This window comes from Lipotes vexillifer, unplaced genomic scaffold, assembly GCF_000442215.2.
Source record: "Lipotes vexillifer unplaced genomic scaffold, Lipotes_vexillifer_v1.1 scaffold491, whole genome shotgun sequence".
In the NCBI taxonomy this organism is placed as follows: Eukaryota; Metazoa; Chordata; class Mammalia; order Artiodactyla; family Lipotidae; genus Lipotes; species Lipotes vexillifer.
This window is the reverse complement of record NW_006770548.1, coordinates 861,020-871,321: the sequence shown is the minus strand read 5'-3', so window position 1 is coordinate 871,321 and position 10,302 is coordinate 861,020. Positions and strand designations below refer to the sequence as shown.

The 10,302-nt window shown below is 46.3% G+C and overlaps 2 protein-coding genes and 1 non-coding gene across 3 annotated transcripts in view; 2 read left to right on the top strand and 1 right to left on the bottom strand.

Moving 5' to 3' along the window:
* The first annotated feature begins 36 nt into the window (after nt 1-36).
* On the top strand, nt 37-922 carry TMEM89 (transmembrane protein 89). The gene is made up of 2 exons (XM_007446163.1): nt 37-337; nt 715-922. Exons 1-2 carry the CDS (start codon nt 44-46, stop codon nt 898-900), a joined length of 480 nt encoding a protein of 159 aa, XP_007446225.1. The 5' UTR covers nt 37-43; the 3' UTR covers nt 901-922.
* Nucleotides 923-4,936: 4,014 nt separating this feature from the next.
* On the bottom strand, nt 4,937-5,008 carry TRNAE-UUC (transfer RNA glutamic acid (anticodon UUC)). The gene has a single exon. It is a non-coding gene; the product is annotated as a tRNA-Glu (tRNA).
* Nucleotides 5,009-7,620: 2,612 nt separating this feature from the next.
* The window catches only part of UQCRC1 (ubiquinol-cytochrome c reductase core protein 1), an 8,920-nt gene continuing 6,238 nt past the window's right edge, over nt 7,621-10,302 (top strand). Inside the window, exons 1-3 of the mRNA XM_007446162.1 lie at nt 7,621-7,730; nt 7,983-8,123; nt 9,707-9,793. Of these exons, the coding sequence (XP_007446224.1) occupies nt 7,662-7,730; nt 7,983-8,123; nt 9,707-9,793 (297 nt within the window). The 5' untranslated portion in view covers nt 7,621-7,661. The remainder of the gene's footprint in view (nt 7,731-7,982; nt 8,124-9,706; nt 9,794-10,302) is intronic.

Below are 10,302 nucleotides of genomic sequence, written 5' to 3'. Positions count from 1 at the left end.
TTGCCAGGCGCCCAGGTTCCGGCCCCTAGTACTGGCAGCAGCCATGCTGCACGCACAGCCCTTCCTGCCATGGCTGCTTCTGCTAGCATTGCCTGTCCGCACCGACACCTGGTCACGGCCCCTGTGGTACCAGGTGGGGCTGGACTTACAGCCCTGGGGGTGCCAGCCGAACAGCCTGGAGGGTTGCAAGGGCAGCCTGGGGTGTCCTGGCCATTGGATGGGCCTGGGGGTGAACCGCTTCTACCCAGTGGCTGGGGTCACCGTCGCCACTACCATGATGCTGATGCTCAGCCGTGCGGTGATGCAACGGCGGCGCTCACAGGCCACTAAGAGTGAGGTGAGCATGGCACTGCTGTGTCCCCACAGCCTCCTACCTCTGTTCATACCCAGTGAGCTCATAATTCTCTACCCATCCTCCCACTCATGTCTTCTGGGCCTCCTGCTGCCCCTCCCCCTGCCCCTCCCCCATCACTCACACCCCAGGGTCCCTATATCTGTCCACACCCAACAGTCCCTGGCCATTTCCCATGGGTAGTACCCTGCCCCATCCTCCTTCTTTAATATCCCTATTCCTCATCCAGCCTCCATGGGCCCCATGACCATACTAGGCCACAACAGGCCCGCCACGATCCTCCATCACCCTAAGTCCCCTTTCCCACCACACCTGTGTCCTGTTCCTCTGTTCTCACTCCTGCCTTTTGGTCCTATCCTCAGCATCCACAGGTGATGGCTAACCCCTGTGCACCCTGGAAACAACGGGCCCTGATCTCAGACCGTGCCCTACTCCTTGGGGTTCTGCATATGCTGGATACCCTCCTGGTCCATATTGAGGGCCATCTGCAGCGTCTAGCCACCCAGCAGCGAACCCAAATAAAGGGGACTCCTGCCCAGAGTGGGTGACCCAACATACTCCTCTCTTTGCCTGGTGGCTTTTTGGGATGGGGATGGCCTGAGGCTCTGGGCCAGGCTCAGGTCTGTGTGTCTTATTCTCTCCAGGCCTGTCTGGACCCTGTGCCCCTTTTCTACTTTTAGAGCCAGCACACCCATCAAGGCCTCGGTGCCCATCGATGGCTGGGCAGGTGGGGCCCAGGCTGGCTCACCCTGCTCCATTGCCCACACCAACTGACCACTCCTCTCTAGGGATCCCACTCATAAATACAACTGCTCCTCTAGGGCTCCTCAGGGGCCCCCAGTGTGGTGGGAGAAGACTTGGCCATCAGGGCAGATGTGGGTGGTCCAGAGAGGGCAGCCCAGAGGTGACCACCTGGCCGAGTCAGGAGCTAGGGCTCCTGGTTGAGCCTGCGGGGCCTGAGCTGGGGCTGGGGGTAGAGGGAGGGCCCTGGCTGCCTTCATCTTTGTGACATCTCAAACATGCTTTGGCACCTAAGTGGCCCTCGCTCTAAAGCCCCTGGAAGTGGGATGAGGGCTGAACCTCCCCAAAGGGGCCCTCACCTGCTTCCTCCCTTCCTTCTACCATAGGCATCAGGATCTGCTGATGAACAGAACAGGCTCCTCCCTCACCCACTCACAAATAGGGGAGGGTAGAGGTGGTGATGAAGCAGACTCAAAAACTCAATTCCTCTGCAGAGAGTTGTGCTGAGCCAGTTGGAGTAGGGCACGTGTGGGCTGACTGCTGGGACCTGAAGGATGAGTGGGGTGATGAGAGGAGGGGGAGAGTGCTCCAGTCAGAAGGATAAGCACATACAAGGGCCAGGTGGGGAAAGAGACCTTGACCTGTTCCATGAACTATAAGGTGGTCAGGATTTCAGGGGAAAGAAGGAATTCTGGAACACAGGAGAGGGCAGGCTTGGAAGGGACAGGAGTTGGTGTCTCCTAGGGAGGCTGTGGTAGGCAGGATAATGGCCCTCAAGATGTCCTTGGAGTCTGTGAATATTTTACAGTACATGGCAAAGAGGATTTTGCAGATGGAATTAAGTTAAAGACATTAAAATGGGAAGATTATTCTGGATTATTTTGGTGGGCCCAGTGTAATTTCATGAGCCCTTAAAAGTGGAAGAGGAGGGCAGGAGAGTTGGTTGGATTCAAAGTGTGAGAGGTACTAATAATCCTCTGCTGCTGGCTTTGAAGGTGGTAGAAGAGATCTTCCACCACCCAAAGATCCAAGGAATTCAGATGGCCTCTAGAAGCTGGGAATGACCCTTGGGTGATAGCCAGCAAGAAAACAGAAACCTCAGTCCTTCAACCACTATGATCTAACTTCTGCCAATAACCTGAATGACCAAGGACACATTCTCCCCTAGAGCCTCCAGAAAGAAACACAGCCCTGCTAATGTCTTGATTTTAGCCCAATGACATCCATGTTGGATTTTGGGCCTACAGAACTGTGAGATAATAAATTTGTTTTGTTCTAAGCCATTAAGTCTATGGTGATTTGTTATGGCAGCAATAGAAAACTACTAAGTGTTGGTATCAAGAGTGAGAGGTACTGCTGTAACAAAACCTAAAAATGTGGAAATGGCTTTGGAATTGGGCAGTGAGCAAAGGCTGGAAAATGTCAGGGAGCATAATAGAAAAAGTCAAAACTACCTTCAAACAACTGTTAGCAGAAATTTGGACATTAAGAATGCTGCCATTGAGGGCTCAGAAGAAAATTAGGAACATGTTATTGGAAACCAGGAGTAAAAGGAATCTTTGTTAAATAGTTGTGGGAAGCTTAGTGGAATCATAACCTGTATTTGGATGGAAAGCAGAACTTGTAAATGATGAACTTTAATATTTAGCAGAAAAAATTTCCAAGTGAAGTGCTGAAGGTGCCACCTGATTTCTTCTTGCTGAAAAACATTGCTGAAAGAAATTTTAAAAGACCTGAATAAATAGAAAGACATTCCATGTTTTTTGATTGGAGGACTTAATACTGTTAAAATGGCAATACTACCCAAAGTGGTGTACAGATTCAGTGTAATCCCAGTGAAAATCCCAGTGGTGTTTTATAAGAGAAATAGAAAAACCCATCCTAAAATTTATATGGAATCTCAAGGGACCCTGAATAGCCAAAACGATCTTGGAAAAGAAGAACAAAGTTGGAGGACTCAAACTTTCTGATTTCCAAAATGTACTACAAAGGCACTGTAATCAAAACAGTGTGGTGCTGGCATAGGAATAGACATATAGACCAATGAAATAGAGTAGAAAGCCCAGAAATAAACCTTCACATATATATTCGGTTGATTTTCAACAAGAATGCAAAGACCATTTAATGGGGAAAAGATAGTCTTTTCAAAAAATGGTGCTGAGAAAACTGAATATCCATATGCAAAAGAATGAAGTTGGACCCTTACCTTACATCATATACAAAATTAAGTAAAAAGGATCAAAGATTTAAATTTAAAAGTTAAAACTATAAAACTTTTAGAAGAAAACATAGATGGAAATTTTCAAAATCTTGGAGAAGGCAATGATTTCTTAAGTATGACATTAAAAGAACAGGTAACAAAAGAAAAAATAGATAAATTGGACTTCATCAAAATAAAAAATTTGTGCATCATAGAACACTATTAAGAGAGTAAAAAGCTCACAAAATGGGAGAAAATATTTGCAAATCACATATCTAAGGAGGGACTAATATCCAGAATACCTAAAGAATTCCTACAACTCAACAACAAAAAAACAAACAAATTCAAAAATGGGCAAAGGACTTGAACAGACATTGTCTAAAGAAGTTATACAAATGGCCAATAACCACATGAAAAGATGCTTAACATCACTAGTCATTATGGAAATACAAATCAAAACCACGAGATATGTCACCCCCATTGGTGGGAATGTAGAGAAATTAGAACACTTTTGCATTGCTGGCAGGAATGTAAAATGGTACAGCCACTACAGAAAACTGCTTGGTGGTTCCTCAAAAAGCTAAAAATATAATTACCATATGATCCAGCAATTCCCCTCCTAAGTAAATACCAAAATAATTGAAAGCAGCTCCTCAAACAGATGCTCGTATGCCAGTGAGTGTTCATTGTAGCATTATTCACAATAGCCAAAAGGTAGAAACAGCCCATGTCCACCAACAGATAAATAGATAAACATCATGCTAAGTGAAATAAACCAACGATAAAGGGACAATGTTGAAAGATAAACTGAGGCATGTTTAAAATTTTTAAGTTATTTGAGCAAAAATTGATTCAAATCAGGCACATCCAATCTAGCAGGTAGAAAAGAACTCCAAGGTGCTGAACAAAAACAAAAGATTCTGGGCTTCCCTGGTGGCTCAGTGGTTGAGAGCCCGCCTGCCGATGCAGAGGACACGGGTTCGTGCCCTGGTCCAGGAAGATCCCACATGCCGCGGGGTGGCTAGGCCCGTGAGCCATGGCCGCTGAGCCTGCGTGTCCAGAGCCTGTGCTCTGCAACAGGAGAGGCCACAGCAGTGAGAGGCCCGCGTACCGCAAAAAAAAGAAAGAAAGAAAGAAAGATTTTGATAGGCAAAAGGGAGTGGGAACAAGGATACTATAGTAGGCAAAAAAAAGCAGGTTGGTTATTGCAAAGTTACTTTCCTTTAGGGGATGTCACAGTATAACAGGCAGATGACCTGATCAAATAGTGTTGATCAGGAGATTCCTGATTGACTGGTTTAAGATTCCATTTCTGGGAGAGCCCAACTAAAATTAAGACTTGGTTTGGTGGCATGGGGCTTAGCATAAGCAACTCTATTTTGGGCCTTTTATTTTTTTAACAACAAAACTCTATGATCCCGGTTATATGAGGTACCTAGAACAGTCAAGTTCATAGAGACAGAAAGTAGAATAGAGGTTGTCAGAGATTTGAGGAAGGGGGAAATGGCGAGTTATTGCTTAATGGATATAGAATTTCTGTTTGAGATGAGGAAAAAGTTTTGAAAGTAGACTAGATAGTGATAATGGTTGCACAACTTTTTTTTTTTTTTTTTGGCTGCACTATGAGGCTTGCGGTATCTTAGTTCCCTGGCCAGGGATTGAACCCGGGCCCCAGCAGTGAAAGTGCTGAGTCCTAACCACTGGACTGCCAGGGAATTCCCTGCACGACATTTTGAATGTAATTAATACCACCGAACTGTATAATGTTAAGATGTAATAGTGGTTAAGGTGCTAAATGTTATGTATATGTTAGCACAATTTAAAAACTAAAATTAAAATAAAAGAAAAAATATCTAGAAGAATAAACTGAAGTGTATATCAAATACTGAGTGAGGAGAGTAAGGTGAGTGCCAGAGCCCTCTCAGGCAGCCTGCATGGACCTGCTCTTACAGTTTTGAGACTCTCTGGGGGGAATAAAGGGAGTCTCAGAGATGGATAGAGAAATGAGGCCTGGTCAAGGATTGTTACAAACAAAATTCAGTTTGCAATTTAGGGGGAAAAAGGGTATTTTGGTCTCACCTCACCCCATAGGCCAAGTAAATTCCAGAAGATCAATGAGTCATCAAAGACTCTTGCCAAATCATTGCAATGACCACTGCTTGTACTTGACCTTTTAGCAGCATTTCCTTTTTGACCAATCTCTTGAAACATATCCGACCCTGGGCATCGACCACATCACACTTCCTGGTTGTCTCATTGTCCTTCCCTTCTCACCCCAGGGTAGCAATGGGGTGGGGAAAGGGGGGGATAGGTAACTGGATTAGAAATTATTGGATTTGCTAAAAGATTGGGTGTGGATTTTGAGAGAGAAGAGTCAAGGATGACTCCTAGATTTTCAGCCTGAGCAACTTGGTTAATGGAAGTGTCATTTACTGAGATGAAGACAATTATGGGAGGAACAGGTTTGGGAGGGAAAGTAAAGAGTTCAAGTTTAGCATTTTTTTTCCCCCCACCCCGGCCGTGCTGCACAGCATGCACTATCTTAGTTCCCCAACCAGAGATCGAACCCGCGCCCCCTGCACTTGAAGTGCGGAGTGCAAACCACTGGACCGCCAGGGAAGTCCCAGCTTTAGCATGTTTAATTGAGATGTACAGGGAGGTAGGACAAGAACAGGAGAGCATGGGAAACTAAAGGTGGAGAAGGGATGAGGCTCTAAGGAGGAAAAAGTGGCCAATCACTTTAAACAAAACCGAGCACTGGCCATGAGATTTAGCAACATGGAGCTCATTGGTTACCTTTACAAGTGTGGTTTTGGAGGAATGAATTGGGGATGGGATTGGAGTGGGTTTGGGAACGAGTGGGAGGAGAGGAACTGGAGGCAGTGAGCTCTTTGGGGGAGCTCTGCTAGAAGGAAGGTGCACAATGCGCTGGTCACTGGAAGAGCTTGTGTCACAGGCAAGAGGAGTCTAAGGAGACATGACAACAAAATGGAATGTGGTATCCTGGATAGGATCCTAGAACGAAAAAGGATATTAGGTAAAAACTAAAACTAAGGGAATCTGAATAAACTATGGACTTTAGTTAATAATAATACGTCAGTATTGGTTCATTAATTGTGACAAATGTATCAATATGTAACAATAAGGTAAGCTATTAATAGGAATAACTGTGCATGCCTGTATGTGGGCAGGGATATATGGGAAATTCTGTACCATCTGCTCAATTCTTCTGTAAATATAAAACGGTTCTAAAAACTAGTTTTTAAAAAACTAATTAGGAGATTCTATTTCACTTTATTTTTTCATGTCAAGATCATAATTTTAGTTCACAAAATATTTATCAGTGCACACTTAAGCATCTTCTGTCTGATTTTTATAAAAGTTTTGAGTGATATTTTGAAAGATCACAGAAAACCTCCTATACCTGTAGAAGGAAGTACAGTTCAGAAATATGCTATTATTTCAAAAGCAACAAACATTTTTTGTAAAAAATTTATTTTTATTTTACTTTTTTATTTTTGGATGAGACCCGCGGCTTGCAGGATCTTAGTTCCCCAACTAGGAATTGAAACCGGGCCACTGCAGTGAAAGCGCAGAGTCCTAACCACTGGACCGCCAAGGAATTCCCTAAAAATTTTAAATTATGTATTAAAATAATACAGAAGTGTAAAAATGGTAGCCTCTTTTCCCTTGCCCTGAATTCATTTTCTGTAAGTCACCTGAATGAGAGTTTAGAGTGAGTTCCTCTGGATTTTTTTCTATGTAGCCTATTATAAAAAGCACTTCGTTTTGTGTGTGTTTTGTTTTCCAAACAAGGAATCCTTTTCACAAATTAGTCTCTAAAACTGTTCCTTTTTTCTTAGCAATATATTGCTAAATTCTTTCCATGTCAACCGTCTGAACTTTCTCCATTCCTTTAAAGAGAAAACCGTGACTTTCAGCAGCAGCCTCGTAGTCCCAGGTTCCACCCTGGTGGTTTAGCCCTGGGGTTGCGATTCGCAAACATGCTGTGGCTGCGCTCCCCGCCCGCCGGGCGGCTCTGAGCACTCAGTGGAGTCGAGGCTCCCACTGTTCGCGAGAAACATCGCGCACTCTGACCCCCACGCCACCACCACGGGGGAAGAGGGAAGACGGACTGGATCCAGAACAGACCCGCGCAAGACGATGACTAGCCAAATGGATTAATGCGCAGTGGTACCCAGGGACGCGAAGACAAGAACCAACGACCAGCAGAGAATGAATATCCGCGGCGTCGTCCGCCAGGGAGCAGCCGAGCGCCAAGTCTGCGGTACTGCGCCTGCGCCTCGCGCGACGCTGCGTCCACTCTACGCATGCGTGGCGCGGCTCAGCGTCCACTGGAGCCAGAAGATGGCGGCTTCCGCGGTTTGCCGGGCGGCCAGCGCCGGGACGCGAGTGCTGGTGCGCAGCCGCCGCTCGGTGAGGTGTCAGCGAGAGCGCAGAGCTATGGGGAGCGAGTCTTTGGAACGCAGAAGGGAGCGGGCTGTTAGCGGTGGCGGGTCGAGAATGGGGAGGTCGCGGGGTCAGGGCCTTGGGAAGGTCACGGCCGAGGGCACGCATGGGAGTCTCGCGGCTGGCCTGGGGGCGGGGACGGGGATCCCACTGCAGGCCTGAGAGCTGAGGAGCGATCCTCCAATCTAATCCTCAGTCCTGGTCGCCCCTTTCCAGCAGCCGGCCCTGCTGAGGTCGCCTGTCTTGCGGGGCGTCGCCACCTACGCCCAGGCCCTGCTGAGCGTGCCGGAGACGCAGGTCAGCCAGCTGGACAACGGGCTGCGAGTGGCCTCGGAGCAGTCCTCCCAGCCTACCTGCACGGTGAGTGGGTCCGCTGTCGGGAGTGCACCTCAATATTGGGCATGGTCTCTTTTCCCAAGTCGGGGTGTGACCTTGGGCTCAAGTGCTCTGTGGTTTGGATCAGACTCCTCTCAGCCACCTCAGGATTGACCCTCCTACCCCAATCCCTACCCTAGCCACGCCTTGACTTCTTGGGGGCAATCCTCACCGTACCCAACACTTACTTAGCGTGTGATGCTTGCCAATCAGGAGGCCAAGTCTTTTTTCAGCTTTTTCTTCAGCAGCCCATATGAGAGAAGTGATCCTTCAATGAGGAAAATGGGGTTCAGAGACATTAGGTGACTGCCAGCCTCAGCCCAAAGTCATAATCCCTTGCCTAGACTGGAAATGTATTGCAGAAGAAATCAACTAGAAAATTCTAGTTAAATGGATAATTTTCCTCAAAATTCACTCAAAGATAGAAGTCTTGGCTAGATAAACAGAGAAGATTCTCAAGAAGCGAACCGTCTCCTCCCCACCCCAAACTTCAAGTGGTTTTATTGGTAAATTCTTTCAGTTTTCCAGGAACAAATAACGTCCTGTGATGTAAGTTGTTACTGAACACAACAAAAGGTGATGGGCAACTTCCTTATTACATGGCACCTGTATAAGCCAACCCACAGCCTGTTAAGGAAGCTTGGTAGAGAATGCTGTATTTCATGGACACTAAGATGCTCTAGATTGTAAGGAGCATCACTGTGCTCTAGTGGCAGGAAAAGAATGCTGCCAGTTATAATCAAAGGATACCATGGTTTGTAAAATGTATCTTTCAAAGATGTTAGATGTGTAATAGGTGTTCATGTAAAGAATTTATGACATATAGTACATATATCAACATGTCTTAGGAGAGTAGATGTGAACATTTTAAGTCAGCTATGAAACAAATAGTAAATTAAAAGATTAGGTCTATGAAACAAATAGTAAATTAAAAGATTAGGTCTATGTCACCATGGGGGTGAGTAGTGTGGTTTGTGTTTCATAGCACACCAGGAGGCTATTAAGAAAATTATAAGATTCTCTCATTGGGTGCCAAGGAGACACTTGGCAGTGTTAGGTGTCTAGCTCTGTTTAAAACTTTTTTTTAAGTGTGAACGAAGGCTACTTATGATAAAATGTTCAGTGTTTAAGCCAATAGCCTCTCCTTTAATGGCGAAAGGACACAATCACCAGAACAAAGGCAGGGTATAATTTTTAGGAAGGAGAAAAGAAGTTGTTTTCAAATGGTTAGTTGCTTGCCTAGAAGAAACAAAGAATCAACTGAAAAGTGAGGTTGAATTTAAGAACTTCCTGTGGTGATGGGACAGGTGAACGTGCCTGGTTTGAAGCTTCCCTGCGAGTCTCGATAACCAGTCAGGAAATAGAGCAGGGAGGAGAGGTGATGCAGTGTGACTGCAGGCATTCAGCTGGTGCCCTGTGCCTCTAAGCACAGGGGTCCTGCTGAGAAGTTCTTCCCCAGCGTGGGACTGTGAGCCACTGTCTGGGGCTTGTGCTGAGTCATGCAGGGTGGGGTGTAAGGGGGGCTGAGGTGGTTTGTTTGTTACCTTTGTTGGTGGTTTCTTGTCCAGGTGGGGGTGTGGATTGATGCTGGCAGCCGTTATGAGACTGAGAAGAACAACGGGGCAGGCTACTTTGTGGAGCATCTGGCTTTCAAGGTGAGGCTCCTAAAGTCCTGCATCTCCCCTGGGCTTAGGGCTTCCTGCTGTCCCTCCTGAGGATGCAGGTCAGAAAAGTCAGCCTCCTCAATTATGGGTTTTAGCAGGGTAGCGGGGGAAAGAGATCTCTGGATGGCTTTTCTGGGAGGAGTCATGTGGACTTGACCTCTTCTGAGTGAATGCCTATCTGGTGAATCCCTGCACAAGGCCCCCAGAGCCAGAAAAACCCCAGGGAGCCATAGGAGCCCTGCTCTTCACCAGAGGCCAGGCCTGTGTTGTGTGCATGCACAGATGTAGAATTGTGGATGTACACGTGCATTGTAACAAACCCACAGATTTAGTTTTTGTAAAATGCTGTGCATCTCTTATTTGTAGAAGTGAGTAGGAGCTTTCTTGAGGATGGGAACAGCTCCTAAGCCACCTCGTGTTCGCATGGAGTGGAGACTGAGTTCTTAAATGAATGAAAAAAATGGAGAAGATACGGGATAGGTGGTGGTGTGGAGCAGGAA